Source organism: Perca flavescens, chromosome 7 (genome assembly GCF_004354835.1).
Source record: "Perca flavescens isolate YP-PL-M2 chromosome 7, PFLA_1.0, whole genome shotgun sequence".
In the NCBI taxonomy this organism is placed as follows: domain Eukaryota; kingdom Metazoa; phylum Chordata; class Actinopteri; order Perciformes; family Percidae; genus Perca; species Perca flavescens.
The window spans coordinates 12,639,311-12,663,213 of NC_041337.1; the positions used below are offsets into that span (position 1 = coordinate 12,639,311).

Consider the following 23,903-nt stretch of genomic DNA (forward strand, 5'->3'; position numbering starts at 1 on the left):
TACTCTAGCAAGTCCCGAAAAAATAAATGCTAATTTCTCGAGAATAATGAGGTGCCATGTGCACTTAAACTCTCAGGTTATGGGAACTCAAAACTGGGTCAGTGGGGTTGTTTGTTTCGGTCTAGTCTCAAGGATTATGAATTAATCTGCAGACTTTAGACAACCTTAAAGTGTTGAGCTGACCAACCAACGACAAGTGCGGTTATGTCATGTTCACATGGCGGCCAAACTTTCTGAGAGCCTTGTCTGTTTGGACAAAGACCATTGGCAAGAAGTTGTGACATCCAGTTAAAAGAACAATCCAACTGTGGCTCACATAGAAGGACATTTTCCTTGAAATATGATTAAAAATGTTCTGCATTCAGCAAATAAATATTATATTCATGTCTAAGTATCACTTCCCCATATGTACTTTAATTGTCCAGTAGGTCTGTAACAGGATTTGTTTACCTTCATAGAAACATTCCTGACAAAATAGCACATATATGCCAGAATTATCTATTGTGAAGCTGAGCCAGAAGGCTGATGAAACGTCTGTGTGATCTTTATCATGTACCTCTCTCTAGATAGCCCAGGTGAGTGGGCTTGAAAGGGGGTCTTTGTCATGAGGAGAGGCACAGTAATTCCAGGGTCACAACCTTCTACTGAGCCCCTCTCATTCCACGTACAGGAAAGAAAGATTTAAAGCCACCATTTTTGCTCTCTTCTACCAGATCTATGAACTGTTTGGTATATTAGAATTGTGTTTAAGTAAGAAGTTGGTATAAAACTGCAGCATGCTTTTACTCCAATTTCTTGCAGTCCTCATCCTCTGTGACTATAAAGAGTGATCATCATAGGACATATCAGCACAGTACAGTATCCTGGTTTTGTAGGATTTTCTGGTTTTAGTAATCTCAAGTTTACCGGGACACTACAACCAGTGATGATAGTGATGAGTCCAGCAACGAAAACATTTCAGGAATTTAAACAGCCACTTACCCAGCTGAATAAATAATTGAAGGCCCTTAGACAATAGAGGGAGTATACAGTGCCATTCTGCACTAACACTGTGTCCAGTTTGCTGTGTCAGGTCAAGTCTTTGTTGCTGGTTTACGTAAAAAAAGATGAAGTTGCAGTACTGCTGGAAAGGGCTTTAACTTAGGGAATGACTGAGAGCCTGTTATATTACAGACGGTAACATAGGTACACTTTAACAGCTCCTCTTGGAAAAAAAAGGCAGGATTGTAGTACAGTAAAATAGCAAGAGAAACCAAACCACCCTGAAATCATAGCAGAAAAGAAAAAACGACTACAAATAGCAGGGGATTATGCCTCGTCAGAAGAAGCTACTCTGAGGGAAAACAGAAAACCAAACTTGAATCTAGAGATGCTAAAGACATGACTGTCACCATTTATAGCATCCTACAAGTGCCGAGGATGCATAATCTCAAAACAAGAGCACAGCTGAGAGCTGTGGAGCATTCATTCAACATTCATCTGCCACTGCTCTCTTTAAAACCATGTCGCAGCAATGTCACTGAATACCAGAGCAACTACAGATCTGTATCAACGTACAGCAGGAATACTGAGTTCATTTCAGCTCTACACATCCTTTTTTCTCTGGTGCTCTGACTGTATACTGCCTTCTGCCGTCTCCCAGTACACACAATAGGCCTCTGTGTGCATGGCCCGCGGAATGCTGCGAGATGGCAGGGCAGTGGGATAGCTGCATGGTGAGGATGGGGGTTGGTGGGTGAGGAAGGGTGTGTAAGCTAGGAGGATGAAGGAGGAGGGGTTGGTTTGAGGGTAGGGGAAGGGGAAAAGATGGCAGTGACGGAAGGAGGGTGGTGATGGGGGGGGCTGACCTTTCACAACTGTACGGGTGCACAGAGGCTCCAGGGGTCTAAAGGGTGTCTAGGTTTCGGCACAGTGACCGCAGCAGAGGGGTGGCTGAGGTCCTCTGTGTACACACAAACTGGTGATGGGAGGGTAGTCGGCCCACCCCTGGGGGAGAGGAGAGGACAGACAGGCCCTGAGAGCTGACAGCGTCTCACAATGTATCCTGTCCATCATGAAAACTGACTGTGTCTTGATGTTCTGGTTGTTCTGGTTGTAATTAACCAAAAGGGAATCATCAGAGGACAGATAACATGCAAGTGCCAAGAGCACGCTCAAAGAGACTTGTCAGTGAAATAAAATCACCGCTGCCATGAGAAAAGGAAAAGAAGTACTTTTAGGAAATAATAACACATTTTGATGAGAACCCAGAGAATATTTAAATACTGTGATTTATTTACCAAATGCAACAGTGCTAAATAGCCACGCCAGCACCCCCATGAGGCTGTAATGCTTAATACACACCTGAAATGAAATTGCTTGTTGGATGAAAAAATATGCATAACAACTTTGCTACTCCTGTCTTATTGCTGGGGCAGAAAATGTAAAGTTTGGCCTGAGGGCAGGGCTAGAGGAAGGGCCTCAGTTTGTGAGCCTCAGCTTTGTCAGACTTGACTCAACTTTCAGCTCACGTCCTGAAGGAAATATCTGGCTCTTTACCTGCTAAATGCTGCACTATGTTCATCAGCTAGTCTGTCTGCTATTCATTGAGCAGGTAGAGTACAGCAGGTTTTTAGAGCTGTTTCTTTGAAAACTGCTGCATGCTGCTATGAAATCAGTGAGAGTGAGCCAAAACAGTAGTTTTGCTGTCTGGCCTAACAGTGAGATGAAACTCACTATACAGCTCTCAAATGACCTGAATCTGCAGCTAGCTTTGGAGCTAAGGAGAATTCACTCTGTCATGACACATTGTTATTATGAAAATATTGATGTAGCTGCTTTAGGTTATTTTGGAATTTGTTTATTAGTTATAATGGTAGGATTCATCTTCTGGGGGCCATAATTTTCTCCAGACAATGACATCTACTAAAGTGTAAAGTGACTGACAAACACTTTGGACTGACTGAGCCAGCATGGCTGAAATAACTTTATTTACTGTAAAGATTCCTGTAGTAAAAAAGCTGACATAACAGCATCATGGATGGATGGCTAGATAGATAGAGCCACACAACACACATGCATATGCAACATTATCACCTAAAAAGTGACTATAGGAATGGATAGCATAACTGTAAAATATGATTATTAAGGTTAGGTGATGTAGGCTGTGCTGCTGTGTGGATTGCTGATAAATATTATAGTAAACTTCAAAAAAGCACAGAGCACAAGCACAAAAGTATGCTAATTGTTAATTGTATTTCTTTTGTTTTATTCAAAGGTAGGGCTGTTATGTCATCAGTCTTAATTTTTATATTGACAGCATTTTTACTGTAACGTGATTTTGATATTTATTGTAATTTCTGATGTTTTGACATGTTTAAAAACATAATATAATAATGTTGCCTCATTTTTTACATGTGGTGAAATGCTATTACTGTAAAAGTTTACAACTTACGTAAGAATAGAAATGAACAAATTTTGCAGCACCTGTAGCAAACACTGTCACTGCTTCTAGCTACTGTAACTGTAAAAAGCACATCGTCTCATAATGGTGTCAATTTGATCTTAAATGTATTATTTTCTAATTGGTTAATCTAGACATCAATTTTTTTTCCACTTGTCTGGGTCTAGGTCATGTTAATTGATTAATTATATTACCAAGAATTATTGTTATATACAGCTGGTAAGTACTGACAAAAATGTGGTATAGATATTGTCTCTACTTGTTTTCTGTGAAAAGGTTTTTAGATTCTATTAGAGCTGCAAAGATTAATCGATTAGTTGTCATCTCTTAAATTAATCGCCAACTATTTCGGTATGAGTAATTTTTTTTTTTAAGACAAAAGTAAAAATTCTTTGATTCCAGCTTGTTAAATGTGAATATGTTCTAGTTTCTTCTCTCCTCTGTGACAGTAAACTGAATATCTTTGAGTTGTGGACAAAACAAGACATTTGAGGACGTCATCTTGGGCTTTTGGGAAACACTGATCCACATGTTTCACCATTTTCTTACATCTTATAGACCAAACAGCTAATCGAATAATCGAGAAAATAATCAACAGATTAATCGACTATGAAAATAATTGTTAATTAATAGATAGATAGATAGATATGTGTGTGTGTGTGTGTGTGTGTGTGTGAAAAGAGATGGAAAACAAAAGCACTGAGGATAAAGCAGAGCACCCAAAACTGTGTGTGTGTGTGTGTGTGTGTGTGTGTGTGTGTGTGTGTGTGTGTGTGTGTGTGTGTTGTGTGTGTGTGTGTGTGTGTGTGTGTGTGTGTGTGTGTGTGTGTGTGTGTGTGTGTGCTACTATGTAGGGTGAGGTTCACTTTAGAGAAGAGCTGGAATTCCTTTCCCCCTGGGTGGCGCAGGGATAATGGCCCTTACCCTTTAATTTAAGAGATGTATTAAACGATGCATAAAATCTCTACAAGCATTTAACAGTTTCTAGTAAGAGCTTAGTTTCCCCATGTACTGTTCTTCTTATTTCATGCCTCTATTATTACCATGCAGACAGTCTTACATAGGACAGTGGAGTGGTTTCAGGCTTATCTGAAACTGAAAATTGATTAAATGAAGGTGTTTTAGGCACTTTGTCTCAGTGGTAATAAAACAGTCAGCCCAACATCAGTGGTGTGTGGTAGTCGGAGTAGTGTTTCGAGGCCCTGAGGGGCTTTGAAGAAAAATAAGCATCAATCCTATGAAAATGGCAAGGTAATTGGTGTAATGTGGATACGTTATGTGTCCAAGTGCTTTAAATTGCTTTAGAACTAATGAATATCTCCCTTACCATGTTTATTACCACACATTTTCTAGCATACACTAACTGTTCTAAATAAACTGTGAATAACAATTTATAATTGCCATCTCTTTTTAAGTTCTTAGATGCTGTAAACCAGTCCATACCATATATTTGTTTCATGATCCCAAAGTACAATTTTTATTAAGTTACAATCACATTTCAGTAACTACTATACCCTTTTCTTCTTAAAGTCCCCAAAACTGGTTGCCGAAAAGTGGTTTCTAAGCCAGGACTTTAGCCAGACCTCCAGATTACTGAGCCTGAATCAAAGCACCAGACCCGGTATGTTTCTTTTCCTGTGTGAGGTGGAGGGGGGAAGAGGTTAAGTTTGTGCAGGCTTGGTGAGTGCAGCGAGGGGGGCTTTCTCACACAAGAAGGAGGATGAAGGGACAAAGGTGGCATTCATTGGCCCAGGAATGAAAAACATTTTCGACTGAAAATAGAGAAGCTACAACCGGCAGAGGTAGTGCAGAGAGGCCCTGGGTTAGCATGCACCCCTTTGGAGAAGTCACACACCTAGAAATGCAGAGGACACCACCAGAACCTAGTGAGGCCTTGTTTATTTGGTAATGGAGATAATACCATGCCACCCTCTAAAGTCTGATTGGAAATTAATACTGCACAGTCTGCAAGCACTTGAAGGGTAGAATGTGAATGTTTAGCATGTGTGCTGTAAAACTGAACATGGGCGTGAAGGGCTATCACCAGTATCCTTGATCTCCTATTTGATTCAAATTGCCTTCATAGGAACCGCCTTGAAAAGAGTAGAAGGAAAATTAAAAATAGTTTAAAAAAAAGTAAGATAGCAAAAGATTTAAATTTCCAAACAATTATAATGTTCTAAAATGCTCCATCACAGTCAGCCACTGTTTTCCTGAGGAGCATCTCACACAGCAGCTGACATCAAAGACAAGAAGCCAGGGCTCAATCTCAAGAGATCACAAATTATACAATAAATTGTGTTTGAAGCACCAGGAAACCTGCCAAAAAAAACTCTATGGAGAGGAAAGATCTCAGACACATGACTGTTATGTGTCCTCTCAACAAAACAAGAGTCAGAAAACAGAGACCAACCTGAGCATAGGGTCCTGGAGTGAGTATGCCACCTAGAGGACAAGATAGTAAGGTTTCAGTGCATCAGTGTGGGAAACTCACCATGGGGTGTCGCCATCTAGCATCAGTTGAAATGATTCTCTAATGTAAACCTGATTAATTACCTGTTACCGGTATTATTATTTAGCCTACTGGTATTAGGCCTACATTATTAAGCCTACTAGACTAAACAACAACACATGTTTACACCAGTCAATGTTTAGATCAAATATAACAGATTCAATCTCTTGAATGACAGGTAAAGCTGAAACACTGACGTCATAAGGGGTATTATTCCTGTTGTGATACCGACAACTGAAATCATGAAATATATATTCTTCTTAAGAGCTAATAGTAAAAAATAGTATCATTATTATTACTGTCATCATTATTATCATCACCACCACATCATAATTATAATTATTATAATCATAAAAACAACAACAACAACAGCATAATAATAATAATGATGTTTTTGTGGTAGTGGTAGTAATAGTAATAGTTCATCTACAGCAAATGCTTTGCAAAGCTACATAATTAACAGCAGATATCCAGGCTTGAATGGTATCATTTTTGTGATAAGAGTTAAATAAACTTGTTTGCTGGTATATGTCCACTTGTCCAAGGACAGTTTATGTTAAATGATGCAATGTTTGGAGAAGCTTGTTTGTGGATATTAGAGCTCTTCCAGCCTTTTAACCCAATTTAAACTCAGTCGACAATCAAATATGGGCCACACTTATGACTACAGTAATGTATGTTGATACTGTCCACACTGACATAATCCATCTGTCATTTTTCTTTGAATTTGGAATATAATACACTGTAAGTTTTTTGAAAAAGCACTAAGTAAAAAAAAAAGCTAAGTACCCTATAATCAGAGACTAGACTAAACCAAATACAAGTAGTAATATAACTGAAGTATAAACGTGTGTCCCCTTGTTAATCAGCAGCTGCAGTAGAAAGTGATAGGCTACCTAAATCAAACACCGGTTTGGTTTCAGAAGCTGCTGGTTACTGACCCCACCGTCTGAACAGCCCCGCCCCCGATCCTGTACTTTATCCATTCTGTAACTGACAGCAGCTGCTTATTAAAGCTCTGAGGACCAAGGGGCATTGGTCAGAAATATCTCTCTAGATCAGCTACTAGGGGAAAAAAATACTGAATTATTAAGGATTAAGCCCTACTTATCACAATGCACTGCCTGAAAAGTCTGAGGACAGCTAACCCGGGAATCTTACAGCTATTTAAAAATGCAGGGATCTCCGCCAGAGTTGGAGCTGACAACATTGTTGTTTTGTCCAGGAGGCAGCAACCTGTTCCCTGCTGGGCTGCAGCATCACCCCACACCCACAAAGCTTTTCACTACCAGAAAGACCCTGATGTGGACCAAGGACACCCCAAGTAGGTCTAGATGAATAAATCACCATTAATTAGCCAAAAACATTCCCACATAATATCAATGAGTGAAATGTCAGGTGTATTGTCTTGGTGTATTAGTAACGTTAACTAGCTTGAGTAACTCCTACCATATCTTCATCAAACCTTTATAAGTATGCAGTGAAATCTTAAAATAAAGTTTTTATTATCTCTGAAGTGCAGCATTAGCTAATTATAAGTTCAAATATTTGTCTTGAATTGTGGGAAATACTCTTACCGGCCCGTTAAGCTAGTTTATGGATGTATTAGTAAGCTATATTGGCTTAGCTAGTTTAGCAATTAGGGGAAAACAGCTAACGTTAGCATGTTTCTGTCCAAAGGTTAAAAAAAACAAAACCTACCAGCACTTCTAAAGCTCACTAATTAGCTAACATGTTATATATTGATTGTTTAATTTGTACACAAACGAACGTATACGTTAAAGTTGAGATTTTAAAGGGTTATTATGTGGTTTAAAGGGGTGACAGTTCTGATTATATAGGGTATGTAACATTGGTTGGGCTGAAAATTGCCCAAATGCTATTTTATGGGCCCTTAACTACCCTGTGAATATGGCCCTATTTGTAACAAGAGCTTTTCTTCCAAATATGTTATGCTCATGAATATTTAGATGAGCTGCGCGCTGATTGGTTTGAGCGAACCACATAGAAACACATTGGAGACGAGAAAGCAGGTCTCATATTTCAGACACTGCAAAGTTATACATTGTTTGTCTACTATTTTGTTATTAACTTCACTTCTGAGACTTTTTTATGTGAGAAATCAACTATATAAAGCTCAAATATGGGCCATTTAACGAAAATGTATGGCTAATTGCAAATTTGGTAAGATGTATCAGACTTTAGGAGCTCCACACAGTCTGACGAGAAAGCGGCAACCTCCATACCCAGTGAAAGTCACCGTTTCTCTGTTACTGGACTACCGGGGCTCCGCGGAGCTCCGTGGAGCTAGCCGGCTGCCAGTTGCCGGCATAACTAGAGTATATTTACAGTTAGAATTTCGTCACGGCACTTATATTACAGCTACCCCAAGGTCATATAAAGCTAACAATGGTGTCCAATTTCAATTTAATACATTTTTGTGAACATTAGGGGTTTCGTTAGCTGCTAATGTCCCTTCAATCCTATGTGTACATATCGCGGCTAGTTAGCTACACTTTCGGCATAAATATATTTACAGTTAGAATTTCGTCACGCCACTTATATATCAGCTACCCCAAGGTCTTATAAAGCTAACAACTGTGTCCGATTTCAATTTAATGTATTTTTGTGAACATTAGGGGTTTTGTTAGCTGCTAGTGTCCCTTCAATCCTATGTGTACAGATCGCGGCTAGTTAGTTACACTTTTGGCATAACTAGAATATATTTACAGTTTGAATTTCGTCACGCCACTTATATAACAGCTCCCTAAGGTCTTAATAAAGCTAACAGTTGCGGGCGTAACAAGCTCGCTGACCGCGCCCTCACTTATACAGAACGGCCATTTAGCAGGAAGAGGGGAGCTGCAGGCCCTGGAGCTCTTTCAAGGCAGCGGTGTTTGGTAGTCCACTAACCCAGAAATGGTGACTTTGCGCGGGTATTGAGCACCGTGGGCTGCCAGCCGTAACGGAGCTCCATCTACCTCACAGCAGGCCGGTTTAGCCATCAATTTTCGTAAAACGGCCCATATTTGACCTCTACATAGTTGATTTCTCGCATAAAAAAGTCTCAAGTGATTTTAGTGGTAAAACAGCAGATGAACAATTTCTGAGATCTGCCTGACCTATTCAGAAGACTAACTGACCTCAGATCAGTTATTGGCCTAGTATGTAAATTTTGGGGCGTTACAAAGATAGAAGGTAGAGCCAAATGAGGAGGATTTGAGAAGTTGACGTCAATTTTTGTTGTTCAGATTCGCTTGTTTTCAGAGGCAGTTTCAAATTGTGAGATTTGCAGAGGAAAGAGATGTCAATGGGATTTTGAGGTTCTATGTATGTCCTATTTACCCACCAAACTGTCATTATTCAACAATGACAGGGTAAAATCGGTTTTGCATTCTATCACCCCTTTAATATAAATTATAGATAATTGGCCTGGCAACTTCAGGCTAAATACAAGAAGTTAGGAAGTTTCTGCCATGGATGTATTAAGAGAACGGTTTCTGCGCCCAGGCCGCTGGTTGCCCAGCAACGTCAGGCTAATGACAAGACTTTAGGAAGTTAGCACGTCCAGCCAAGAAATAGTCTAGCTAGTTAGGTAAGGTAGCTAAGTGCTGCCCGTAAACCCACTTCAGTTTTTGTCAAGGTAAAGCAAAGAACATATAATGTGTTAATTATTGAGGTGCTTGTAGACAGATTTTTTTTTTAAGTCTTTGGGCAGAGGAAAGCTTACTTTCCCCCTTGCTTCCAGTCTTTATGCTAACGTTAATTGTTTTTTTTTTGGCTCTAGCTAACATTAAATAACATTAGCCATTTAACACACAGACAAGACAATAATATCAATCTTGTTATTTACTCTTGGCAAGAAAGCCAACAAGAACAAAAGAAAAAACAACCCATCATATTATTCACATGGTTATTGAGTTACAAGTACACACATAGGGTTTAAGTAAACTACTGGCACTTGGCATTTGGGTGTTTCATTCAAACGTTGCCATTTTACATTTTTCAGCTCTTGTTTATTGCTGTTGTTATTAACACAAAAATCGACAAAGGGAATAATATTTTGAAGAACATGTTTGTATATTTAAGGTGTGCTAGATCCAAACAGTAAAGCAAGAGGCCTGAGAAAGCATACTGTATATTATATACTAAATAGCTATTGTAAGAACCCTTAATTGTGATAGTATTTTATTCATGGCTTAGAGGTGATGGCCTCTCTCAAACACACACTGAACTGGGTCAATGGCTGGATGTTTGACAGTATTTGTCACTACTGGCCATGTCAACATAAACGTTGAACCACTGCTCAAGGTTTGTCTTGATACATTAGAGCCACTCCAAATGAAGTAAAGGTCATAACATACCTATTTTGTGTGTTGTTTGTTTTGGCAGGAGTAGGTTCATGTCCAGTATGGAGGATCTACTTTTCTACACTATCACGGAAGGCAAAGAGATGATCCCCCTGTCCCAGTTCATCTCTGTGAGTCAACAACACACTCACACACTTCCCCCGTCATGCCATGGACTGTTTTGACTTTCGATGACACATGGACATACAATCACGCTCTGCCCTACAGCAGTATTGTATTCCCCAAAAGCACCTAAGAATTTAGTTACATCAACCTTGGAGAGTGATATAGGAGCCCACAACAGGAATCAAGAGTGTTTCCAGCTGAATGCAGGGTAAAGTTTAAAAGGTGTTTAGGGACTTTCTCATGTAATAGAACTAAATATAGTAGGTGTGACAGTGAGGTAATCACCATCAGGTAACAACATGCATTGTTCATATTGAAGTGTAATTATATATTTGGGTTAGATTTAATATTACATTTATTTAAACATCTTAAAATGTTGGCATTTCATGTACAGAACCTATGGGATTATTTAGTGACTTAGGTACACACACACACACACACACACACACACACACACACACACACACACACACGTTACTGAAGAGATGTCAAGCTTCTGCGATTGTGAACCTGTTCCACAGTACAATACAGTTGTACATATCTCAAAAGAGGAATATGACAGACTGGGGCTTTTTTGTGCTCTCTGATAACTAACAAGTTATTTCAAATCATCACAACCTCATTTAGCTTCATGTGGTGTGCAACCTTTTAGACAGTCACATAAAAAAAGGCTGACATGGACATCTGGTGACCTCGGTGCCTATGGCAACTCAGTAATTTTAAAAAGGAACATGCATTTAGGAGAAGAGACTTGTGTCAACACAAGTGGCTTGTTGTCACACCACAGATGACTGGATGTGTTTGTAGAGGTGCCTTGCTGAGGGCATAGACGGTGAAAGTGTCAGTATCAATGTGTGTATATCACTGCAAAAACAGTCAACCAAACAAGCCACTTAGAGTCATGGTCAGCCCACCAGATTTAGGGTTTGTAATTCCAGTTACTGTTGTTGTAGAAATGGCAAGATAGGATGGGAAATGACTGTACCAGTATCAGGAAAATGACACTGAATTACAGAAGGTTTTGGAAACAAGTTGGTGAGGTAAGATTATAAAATGTATCTCCTCTGAAACATTCAAAGTGTATGTATTTATATACTATATACTATATAGCACGCTAACACACTATAATTGAAAATGTAACTGATGATTAATAATGGTCTTGATTGATAGTTGATATAAAACATCAGAACATAGTAAAGAAATAAGTCATTACAACCTCCCAAAGCCCAACTTTACTTGTTTACTGTAAATTGCTTGTTCGGTCCGACCAACAGTCCAAAACCCAAAAGTATTTTATTTAGGTCATATAAAAGGCTAAGGGCTTTTTCATACCTGAAAGTCTGAACCATGATCCGGACCAAGGTTCATGTTTTTCCTGCATTGTATACATTTGATCAGGTTAGTTTTGGTTTTACACTGCAGTTATGCAAGCCAACTAAAGAACTATACATGACATAATTATGTCCTGTTGTCATCACATACGTGAGCCGCGTCTCCCGATACTTGTAATTGATTGGTTTGTAGACGGGCTTCCCCATCCTCTCATATCCTCTCTCTGGTGTCGGAATACTTGTGAGTTTTTTCCAACTGACTGCTACTCTCCCCATGCTCTTTTTGTTTTGTTGCGTTGTTGAGAAGCAAGGACACAGGAACTTTACTTGGGTTTTGAGTAGCTACAGCATTTATTCAGAGACACTACACTAACCCACGTTGTATATTTACTACCACTTAACTAGTAAACTGCTAATTTATTCTCAGCTCTGATTGCTGACAGCTGTCTGCTCTGAGCACATCCACTGTCACTCTCTTGATAAACTACGCACTACGTACACACTAAGCACTCAGCTATTCCATAAAAGAGCTACACTTCTCTTATAACAAGACGATAGCTGGCAGAATCTTGTATTTGGTCCGAAAGTCCGAACAGTCCAAAAAAAGGTCTTTCACACTAAAAAAGGAACTGGACCATGGTTCGGGTTTGATCGGGACCGAGACTACCTCTTTTGGTCGGACCAAATTTCGGCTGTTTGGTCTGGACTGTGGTCTGGGGGAGGTTTCACACCTGTAATTTTGGTTGGGCTCAAACTGAAAAGTCCGAAAATCCTGACCAAACGAGGTAGGTGTGAAAGGCCCCTAAGAAAACCAGTAAATTGAGAACCAATTAATTTGTATCATGTGTTTGTAAAATCACTCAAACAATTAATTAATTATCAAAATTGTTAGTGATTAACTTTCTGTCGATTGACTTATCAATTATTTTGACTAATCCTTTCAGCTCTACTTGACCATACACAGTTCAAAGATATAAAGATAAATATATAAAGCATATGGGGTACTGTGCTATTTCATCAGGTAAGATATCAGGTAATAAACTCTATATCTTGCTAGCCAAGCTATCATTCACAAGGCATATCTATGTTTGTTTTGTGTGGTTATACAAAAACGGCTCACAACCCTCAACAGAAATCTTTCAGTTGATGGATAAAATAAGCACACACAAAACTATAAGGCCAGCCCCAACTTCAGCATCTCCTGCCCTGAAGCTAAGAATCACTCACAGACATTCGAGAACAGCAACAGCGAGCGGTTTGCTCACTGAATCAGTTATGAGATTAGATGACTCTGGAGCTGATCTGTGGTCTTGTGGGGAGGGTCGTGCACATGGTGTCCCCAAAATAGACACACATGTTTCACATTGAATGTCAGCTTGACGTGTGACTTAAGAGAGGGATTCCAGTGATTCAGTCTGTGCCTGTATTTCCTCCTAAATCCCATGTAGCAACCCTTTGAAGTCCCCTAACTATATCCATCTACACATGTTTGATATCCTGCTAATTGACATTACATTAACACTGCTGTCCATGACCCAAAGTGTTTGATAAAGTCTGTCATCTATGACTCCCCTGTTTTTTCTCTTGTGTATAAATTGCTCAAAACTACCTCATCTACCTCTTCTCCAGGCTTTGAGAAAAACAGGTTTGTTGACGTCTGACCCTCGATTGCGTGACTGTGTCCATCAGATGCGGCAATACTCACGTGACTCTACCGGGCCAGTCATGATGGACCAGAAGCTCTTCAGAAGGTGATGAAAGCTATGTTTATTTATGGAGAAATAGTTATGCACACAATTATTCAAAGGGGGTGTATTCAACTCCCTTTTGTATTTGTTTAACTAAACACTCCGTTTATGTCACTGCTGCATAACCAGCTTTATCTGGTGTTAATTCTAATGTTAGTTTTCCTCTTACTTAGAAATTGCATATTTAATGACAGTGTGCAAGGTAAGGTAAGGTTATGGGTCTTTCATACTTTTTTGTGGTTAAGTAATAGAGTAAAAGTATGTGGTCAATGCTATTTCAGTCTAAGAGACTGACAGAGACAGGTGTTTTATAGCTGACAGCTGCTACTAACCAAATGCACACATGGCAGCCAAAGCAGTAAACGGTCCAGAGTGGTCTCTGGGGCTGTTAATGAAAGGGCATCATTCTGGTTGAGCTCCAGACTGTGGTAATAACATTAGTAGACTCAACAGATCTGTAAGCTCCATGCAGATTGCTGTCCAAACGGTATCATTTCATAAATGTAATTCACTCAATCTCATCCTTTGGCCTGGAACAGCATGAGGGCAGTCTGGTAGTCTTTGTCAAATTTAATTGGCTGTGTTTGTTTTCGTTGATTTGTAAGGTTATTCTTTCCTAAAAAACACTCAAGAGCTCACTATAAATATGCTATGAGAAATAGAGAGAGCTATCTCCTTTTTTTTTTTTTAGGAAATGACCCATATAAATAATGCATGCTCTTTTCACTCTCTTCTCCTGGTGTCCTAAAACCTCACGCTATCATCGCCTTGGATTAGTGAGGGCTGCAGACCAGATATTTTGGTTCAGACCAGCTGTGACAGAATGCACATACCTTTCTTTGAGAGCATACCACATTGCTGACCTATGATATAACAATGGAATTCTATAATAACTACAGTATTATCTGCTGATATAGGAAGGTGTGTTTGTTTACCCTTTTGCTGGGTATTTATTGGTCCGAAGCAGGTCACTTTAAATGCAGTGTGATGAAAAGAAAATGTATGAAAGCCTAGTGAGGAGTTGAGCATTTATATTAGATATAAATTGATTGGAGCTTCAGTTATACAAACATTTCTCAGGCAGAACCAGTCTCAGTGATTGAGGCTGTAGTGTCTGAGTCAAAGAAGCTAAACTTTTTTGACAAATGTTTGGACTGAATTCTGGAGAAAAAAGGGAAAGTGTAAGTCAGGATCCTTATATTACAACACCTTTTGTGTTTGCTAATTATTAAAAAATGATTAGGCATAATAATAATAAAAATAAAATGCTATCTATCCATATAACTACAACTCAGGGTTAACTAGTTAACAACTGTTAGCTTACTTGCAAAGGTTACATTAGCCATAATAGCCCGTAGCTATCTCTGTTAGCAAGCCTAACTTAATCCTATGAAAGGTTTAGTTCACCCAAATTAAAACAAACACATATTTTCTATCTCTAGTGTTTTCTGGACATAAAGGTAGCTTTGTTTTTTACTTGCAGATGGTTGAGATATCAGTCTCAGACATTATTGCCTCCACACTGATGCAATGGATGTGAATCTACAGCATGATGTCTTTCCGTAAATAGTGTCCCTGTTACTCTGGATAATCTACAAGACACACTGGCAACAGTTATTATGAGGACTATTTCAGTAGAAGGTTTAAATTAAAACTGTATTATTCAAATGAACCAGGGAAAAGACTTTGAAATGCACATTTACAACACTGTGAACACCAAAAATGAAAATTGAATTCTCTTCTCCTGCATCCCAGCGGCGGCAGAGATCTTAGAGACTGACATCTCAACCTATATTCACCTAGATGAACAAAACTACAATTATCTGTGTGGTTATATAGCACTAGGGGTTCCTTGTTTGGTTTGATTTAGTTTTGGTATTTTTGTGGTTGCACTACAGGATATGTATTTGAAGTTGTTGGAAATTCTTCTCATGATGTCCGTTTAATAATGTGCCCTCTTGTAGGTGTGTGGGCAACAACATCATGCTGCTGACTAAGGCTTTCAGAAAGAAGTTCATCATTCCAGACTTTGAACAGTTGACCCAGCACATCAATAGGATGTATGACAATGCGCAACAGCAGGAGGCAGGACAAGTAAGTGACAAACAGACATACTGATTCATTGTCTCCTCGTTCATTACAATAACACTCAGGTGTCTTTATGCAGGTAGCTGATTACATTCCTCAGCTGGCTAAATTCAGCCCTGATCTCTGGGGTGTGTCTCTGTGCACGATTGATGGGCAGAGGTACAGTAACATATTCACTTTAATGTGTGTTTCCATTCTGAAACCCTCCACCGTGTGTATTCCCTTACTAACACTCCAACAATCCATTTTTTTTTGTTTTTCCTTCCTTCTCCATTACATCCTCATGTCATGCAGACACTCTGTGGGTGACACCAAGGTTCCCTTTTGTCTGCAGTCATGTGTGAAGCCTCTGGAATACGCCATTGCTCTGCACGAGTTCGGCAGTGACCACGTTCACCAATTTGTGGGCAAAGAGCCCAGCGGATTCAAGTTCAACAAACTGTCACTAAATGACGAAGGTAAGTGATTAGCGTAATCAAGACTTTCACTCTAGTTATCCTCTCTACACAAGAACAAGCACTGACAATAGTACAGTGAGTAATCCTAGTTTTGTAAAAAGTAAAACTATACAAAAGACATATTTCCCCCTAGTATGTAATTAAGAAATATTGGCAACTCTTGATCAGTAATTTCAACAGACTGTGGTTGTTTTGCAAGAGCAAAGTTAATGCAAGAACAAGTTTTTATTTTACTGGGGGAAAGGAATTGTCCAGATGGACTTTTAGCCAAATTGTGTACCATTTTATCACCTTACCTTTATAGCCATTTGCTTTTACATACCCTCTTCTGAAGCAAACAAAATTGTACTTTATGTGTTTAGTTTTAGCTGATGTTACTCTAAGTTCCTCTGGTGAAATATCGCCTGTAGTCTCAGCAGTTTATTTCTCCTGTGGTTAGGAGCAAGTGAGTGATAACATGCTCCTTGTTTCTTGTGCAGATAAACCACATAACCCGATGGTAAATGCCGGAGCTATCGTCCTCAGTTCTTTAATTAAGGTAAAATCCAAAGGCATGTCAGCAATGAATACATTGATTTAATAGTAGATGCAGAGGTTTTCATTTAGAATTTACAGAAAACATAAAAGACAGTTGCCTGTCATTAATCAGGATTTCAAGATAAAAAACAAAGAGTGGAATCTCTGTTAAACCCAGGTCCCCTTCAAATGTTTACTGTGCAGGGTTGTGTTCTGCTGCAGTTTAAACACAGTTCAAAGGGGCAATCATATAAGCCTTCAAAACTAATGATGAAGAACAAGAAACTAAACAAGATAACCAGACATGTTCCACCAATTAATGACAACATCTCAGGAACGAAGGGAATCAAAGGAATTTCTTCAAATTAGGAACAAATGTCCACTTGGACTCAAAGATGAGGGTTAGAATTTGGTGTTTAAAGGTCTAGGTTACTGTGACCTCACATTTTTTAGTCAAGAATTCATATGCTAATTATGACAACATTTCACACAAATGTCTATTAGGATGAAGTGATCACATTTTTACCCTAAAGGTCAAAGGGCAACATTTTGGTAGAATTTCAAGCTTACGAACTCATGCTGTGTAAGCTGAGGCAGTGGTACCCCAAGTCTCATTCAGGTCAGTGTCCAACATAACAGCAGTAGATCATAAGTTGTCTGAGGCAGAGTAGTAGTTTAACTCTATGTCTCAATAGATGACAGCAGACCTAGCAGTTGTATGATAAGACAGTGTTGCCTCAAGCTCTCCCATCCAGCCAAGGTCAGGGGATGGAGTTACACACCTAACATTCATACACACAGAAACTGCAGTAGTGACGCACACATAGAAACACTGGATAAGATGTTCTTTGACCCAGACGGTCACAGATGAATGTGCTGCATGTGATTTGGGGTACCTACAACGTGACTTGTTAGGTAGGTAAGAAAAGTTGTCGTAAATGATCCAATAGCATCTTCCCTATTTGGTAATCTTTAATCATGGATGTCCAGCATGAGTTTAAATACACTTTAAGGAGGACAGGAACTTGAGAGTTTTTGGCATTTACTGACACCGACACTTACACTGTGTTTAATTGGTACTACCACAAACTTCACTGTGTCATCATAATGTTCTTTCCAAAACTCTTTTCTGGCAATTATTCGACACCATAATAACTCAGGAACACAAGGGGAGATTGTGACAGTATTTTACATTTGGTCGGATATTGAATAGTTAGCACTAAATCTGTGTGCCCAACTGTGGTGATTGTATAGATCTTCTGTGTTGCCGGGTTGAAGATGTGTGTGAAGAATCCATGTTTTGCCAAAAAATACACTTAATATCTCTGATTAAATTCCTTCAAAGTCTTCACTACATATATTATATATGAGTATCGACAGACATGGATGTAAACTGCAACTTGTCTGGTTTGTGGAGGCATACAACTGCAAGGCGGTATTTCTTTTTTTTAAACAATGCTCTTAGCTACATCCTCAGTAGAAGCAGGAAGTTGTGCAAAGAATAGTTCAGGGACCTGTTTCATCAATTTTGCAAAATGAAACCTGCGATGTGCAACCTGAGATCACTTCCTTCTTGTGTTAATTTTGACACATTTCACTCATCAAAACCAAATACTGTACTTGTGATCAATGCATGAGCGACAGGCCTGGAGCAGTCACAAATGTATTCAAAATGTTCTAACAAAAAACTTTATGAAATGTAACACTGCCACTATTTGCAATCTGTGCCACAGCAGTGCTCGCAGATTGCTTTTGTCCTGTGAAACATTTAAACTTTCTGTTTATTGAAAATTACATATTCATTATGGTTTTTGAAGGCCTAACCGATCGTTCAAGTAAGGTTCAAGTTCAGTGGGAAGCCACAGAATGCTATGTTTCTTAAAGTGATGGTTCGGAGTAATTTCACATTAGGGTCCTTTGCACCATGACCTCGAGCCAAACACCCCCCCAGAAGCTTTTTTCAGCTGGGTCTAACATTGGGAGAGTTAGCGTAGCAGCGTTATCAGCTGAATAGCTTAGCACAGGGGCTAATGGACCCACGTTTGTATCTCGTAAATAACCCCACTAATAATGCCAGAAATGATACCAAACATCTACTGTAGTACATATAGGTTATGTACTCATAAAACGATGGATTGGAAAGTTTGTAAGTACACCACAAGTTTATAGACACTTGCCTGCTCTCTTCTGCTCTCTGTTGCTTCTGCTGCTGCTGCTGCTACCTGCAGTTAGACGAGTGCTTAGGGCCGTCTACAAATTACTACACCAAAAAGAGATACAACAAAAATATTTATTAATTTAATGATTAAATAAGGTAATGTCTCCAAACTTACCTCAGTTATTACTTGTCTCATGCTAGTTATACTACAGTACTTAGTTAAAAAAAAAGTTAAATTAAAAAATATTTTTGTTGCATCTCTTTTCGGTGTTGTAATTTGTAGACGGCCCTAAGCACTCGTCTTACTGCCGGCAGCAGCAACAACAGCAGAGAGCAGAAGCCAGCAGGCAAGTGTTCATAAACTTGTGGTGTACTTACAAACTTTCTTTTGGCTCGAGGTCATGGTGCAAAGGACCCTAGGGTGAAATTACTCCGAACCATCACTTTAAAGCTGGAACTATTGGTGATGTTGTCTAATCACTCATCAATTTATTTGCTGGTCACATGGTGGTCGTAGCAGCTGAACTATGTTCATCACCATCTGACTGACCAGCCATACAACTTATCTGTGAGCTTTGACTTTATTGTAAGACATGTAGGGTTGGAGTTTAGCCATATATGGTTGTGTATTTTTCCTCTGTGGAGTTTTTGTGACGTTTCCCAGCTAACTGAAGAGATACTCTGGACTTGTTATCATATGTGGGTCAGGTTCAGCAGTGAGGGAGGGTCTCTGTGTGTGGGTCTGACTGCAGGGGCGTCTGTGTGCTTCTGGCCAATTACAGCCCCTAGAAAAGAAGTTGTGCAAGCCACCCTCGCTTGTGTGTGTAAGTGGGTGGAGGGGAACAATATTTGGTACTATATTTGCATATCATTTGTATACTGAAGAGGTTATACACTTAAATGCTTGATTTCTTATACACACGACAAAGAAAATACAAAAATGATGAAAGCAGTTTTTACTTTTTGGCAATATTCATACCCTAGTGGGAACAGCTATACCCGCAAAAGTTTGTCACAAAGTGTCACAAATGTATATGTTTTGTTCAGAGCACCAGAGAGCAAACACCTGAAAAGAAATACAGCCAAGTAAATTATTGACCATGAGGTTTAGCGTTAGGTCATTTCTTCAACTTACAGTAGTTTTTGATATCAACCTTATGCCTATACCAATAGGTTGAGTCATTAAATGTGAACGGGACTACTGTCCCTATTTAGCAACTTTACAACTTGGTAATATGCCTCCCTGGTCCGTGAAATTCAAGCACAGCCATAAACAGCCCCAGGCCACAGTGTGCATATTGCTACATGGACTGAGGGGCACAAAGACATCATGTACAGGTCATAGCTCTACGCCCATCAAAGACTGGACTAAAAACTGCTTTGGTGTCAAAGTACTCAAACACTGCCATCTATAGGGACTCACTGACTGTTGGCGTACTTAAAACTGGCATCAGAATGTAATTTTTTCCCGCCTCTGTTGACAGCCTCATTCAAATAAGGCAGAGAGGTTTGACCACGTGAGTAAATGCTTTTCATTTTCAAACTTTTCTTGATTCCACGTATTTACGTATTTGATCTTCCTACTGGACCATGTGTAAATATAATGTTGTTGCAGGTGATGGAGTTCTTGAAAAGCTTGGCGGGTTCAGAGTATGTGGGCTTTAGCAATGCAACGTAAGTACTGTGCTTAACCTTACGGTCCTGTGTCACATGAAATGCAACTTTCTGAATACCTTTCATCTTCTTGCAGTTTCCAGTCTGAGAGGGATACCGGTGATAGGAATTACGCAATTGGTTATTACCTCAAAGAGAAAAAGGTGAGTTTTGGCAGTATTTTATGTTTAATTACAATCACCTTAAGTACTTGTTCAATGCTCAGGTTTTCAAAACAATTAAAAATCCTGACTCTGATTTTAACCTGTGCAGTGCTTTCCTGAAAATGCAGATATGACAGCAGCCCTTGACTTCTACTTTCAGGTATGAATCTTTGTCTTTAACATTGTAGTACTCTGTGGATGAACCATTCAAGGAAAAGTTCTACATTTTGTGAAATAAGTCTATTCTCTTACTAGTCGAGAGTTAGATTAGAAGATTTATATCACTGTCTGACTGATAAATATGAAGCTACAGCCGGGAAACGGTTAGCTTAGTTAGGCATAAAACGTCCGCTGGTTACGACAGGACTCCAGGAAGTCACTGCACCCAGCCAAGAAATAGTCCGGCACGTAACCCACAACTTTTGTTTTCACGTTTTTTCGATTTGTTTTCTTACAGATACTGTTAATTTGCCAGGCTACCTGTTTTCTACTATTTCCAGTCTTTATGCTTTGCTAATTTAACCAGGCTACTGGCTGTAGTGTATCGTTTTTCACATCAAACTCTCGGCCATGAATTCCTTTAACTGTTTTTTCAGTTGTGCTCCATTGAGGTGACCTGTGAGTCAGGAAGTGTCATAGCTGCCACACTGGCCAACGGGGGTATTTGTCCCATCACAGGTGAGCGTGTGCTGAGCGCTGAAGCTGTTCGCAACACCCTGAGCCTCATGCATTCCTGTGGCATGTACGACTTCTCCGGACAGTTTGCTTTCCATGTGAGTCACCAGGAACTCGGGGATCTGTTTGAAAAAGTTGTTTCACTTGTTGCGCCGAGCACTCATGACATGTTGAATCCAGGTTGAGACTTTTCTGTTTTCTCCTCTCGTTCAGGTGGGCTTGCCTGCTAAATCTGGTGTTTCGGGTGCTGTTCTGCTGGTTGTCCCCAACGTCATGGGTATCATGTGTTGGTCTCCACCTTTAGATCGGCTCGGAAACAGTGTTCGTGGCATTCACTTCTGCCAGGTATACAGTCGCCGTCACAGTTTTATTGATTTTTCTTTATCTTATTTTTCTGTGTCTGCGTGCTTCAAATATTCCATCTTAATCAACTTTTGATTCACTAGGAGCTGGTGTCTCATTTCAACTTCCACAATTATGACAACCTGAGGCACTTTACCAAGAAACACGATCCCAGGAATAGATCAGATGAAGATTCAGTAAGTTCATTGTGACAGAGGTAGAAGCTGCAATTTTCATTCAGGCTAGTAAGAAACATAGATATTTCTTGGGGAGACTTTTTTATGTAAAATGTTTAAGAAACAATCCACTATCGCGCAGTAATGTTAGCCTTTTGATCCATTAGAACAAGTCAGTGGTAAACCTGATGTTTGCAGCCTACAGTGGTGACCTCACTGCTCTGAGGAGGTAAGTAAAGACAAAAACATATTTTCATGTTTCATCACTAAGTTCCGAATACGCCACAGTTGGATGATGCGATCTTAAAGGAACAGTTTGACATTGATTCACTTTCTTGCAGAGAGTTAATTTTAGAAGATCAATATTGCTTTCATATCTGTTTAATATGAAGCTGGAACTAGAAGCAGGTTAGCTTAAAAAAAAAAAAAAAGATATTTTGGTTGTTTCATTTGTACAAATGAAGTTTAAAATGAAGTTTAAAAGTTGCCCCCCCCTAAAGTCACAACCTGACCTTTTTACATTTAATTAAAAAAACAAGATATAACATGTTAAATATTGCGCTTAAAGGTGTTGGTAAGCAGATTTTGTTACCTTCGGACAGAGCCAGGCTAGCTGTTTCCCCTTACTTCCAGCCTGTAACTTCATATTTACCATACAGACCTGAGAGTGGGAACTCTTGGCAAGAAAGCGACTAGGCATATTCCCCCAAATGTTGAGCTATCTTTTTAAGAGTTAATTATCTGATCCTCACTTCTGTTCTTTTGTTATCCCTGCAGGTTTGCCCTTTCAGCTGTGAACATGGAGCAGAGGGACTACGACTCTCGCACTGCGCTCCACATTGCTGCTTCAGAAGGTGACGCTTCATTATTAGTTAATTCATTCGTCAATAATCTCAGTTTTGATATTCAAGCAATTATGAATGAAATATGGCATTGGGGGGTTGCTCATGCACTGTTGTCTTTCAGGTCATGCAGAAGTTGTTGTCTTCCTAACTGAAGTATGTAAAGTGAATCCCCACATGAAAGACAGGTAGGAATTTCTAATATAAACTTATTCATCTGATATTAGATTAAACATGCTAGAATGGTAGAAAAATATGCCCATCTCCATATTACTAACCATAACAATCCATCCATTTCCATATTACATTGTGGTATCTATTAGATGGGGGAACACACCTCTAGATGACGCCATGCAGTTTGGCCATGATGTTATTGTTTCAGTCTTGCAAGAGTACATAGAGAGCAACGCACCATGCAACACAGAGGAGCAGAAGACCACACTGGATACGCACAGCACGTTAAAAAGCATCGTCTAAACTAGAGATGGTCTGATACCATTTTTTGCTTCCCGATACTGATACCTGAACTTGCATATTGGCCCATAACAAGTACTGATCCTATGCCAGTGTGTCATATATTTTATTATGTTTTAACAGCTGTCTACTACTATCCCTGTATGGAAGTGATATGAGTGCTATCTTGGTTCAGGTTTAACTCTTTGCAAAACATGAACAAACACAAACAATGAATGCCATAGAACTTTCTTTTATTATCCAGTTTGACAGTGAGTCATAACGGGAAAAGAACATAAATAAACTACTTTAACATAGATTTTCTTCTGGGCTAAATTAGGTGGTATCGGATCGGTGCATAAACTCCAGTACTTTCCGATACCGGCATTTTAGGCAGTATCTGAGGCTTTTCAGATACTAATATCGGTATCGGAATACTCTAGTGTAAACCACAAGGGATCATAAAGGTTTGTAATGGAAATTAATCTATTTTATTATGAGAGGACTGAAAGGACTCAGGATGATTGAGAGACATGATGAATGATTGAGTTTATCTTTAATATGGTAATATGTTATATATTTAGACTGCTGAAAAGCTATTCAGTGCAATATTAAGTCCCTTTTAATGTATTTCTGCAGACTGGAGAAATTGTTCAACAATGTAAAGTATCAACAAAGCACTATATAATCAGGCAATCTGTTGTTTGTGTGGAAATGACATTAATTTAAGCCATTATTTGGCTTGTGTTGCAATTTAATAAACTGTTTTTGTGCTCAGCTTCTGATAGAAAATGCCACTGTGATGTAAATATCTAATATATTGTGCCTATTTATTGTTTAAATATTGAAATATATTTTGCTTCATCGGTA

General features: G+C 39.2%; 1 protein-coding gene across 1 annotated transcript; it reads left to right on the plus strand.

Moving 5' to 3' along the window:
* Window positions 1-6,953: 6,953 nt before the first annotated feature.
* Window positions 6,954-23,314, plus strand: LOC114559189 (glutaminase liver isoform, mitochondrial). Its single transcript, XM_028583709.1, has 18 exons — window positions 6,954-7,278; window positions 10,347-10,434; window positions 13,390-13,511; window positions 15,473-15,602; window positions 15,676-15,755; window positions 15,891-16,054; window positions 16,534-16,592; window positions 20,213-20,245; window positions 20,344-20,402; window positions 20,479-20,545; window positions 20,655-20,705; window positions 21,142-21,318; window positions 21,434-21,565; window positions 21,667-21,759; window positions 21,906-21,967; window positions 22,516-22,592; window positions 22,705-22,768; window positions 22,904-23,314. Exons 1-18 carry the CDS (start codon window positions 7,070-7,072, stop codon window positions 23,055-23,057), a joined length of 1,821 nt encoding a protein of 606 aa, XP_028439510.1. The 5' UTR covers window positions 6,954-7,069; the 3' UTR covers window positions 23,058-23,314.
* Window positions 23,315-23,903: the final 589 nt, after the last annotated feature.

Excerpts from the sequence above, each read along its gene's own strand:
- LOC114559189 (XM_028583709.1), top strand. The coding sequence starts at position 7,070 with ATGCACTGCCTGAAAAGTCTGAGGACAGCTAACCCGGGAATCTTACAG. Across the intron at positions 15,603-15,675 it reads AACAGCAGGAGGCAGGACAA|GTAGCTGATTACATTCCTCA; the intron begins GTAAGTGACAAA and ends GTCTTTATGCAG. Across the intron at positions 22,593-22,704 it reads CCACATTGCTGCTTCAGAAG|GTCATGCAGAAGTTGTTGTC; the intron begins GTGACGCTTCAT and ends GTTGTCTTTCAG.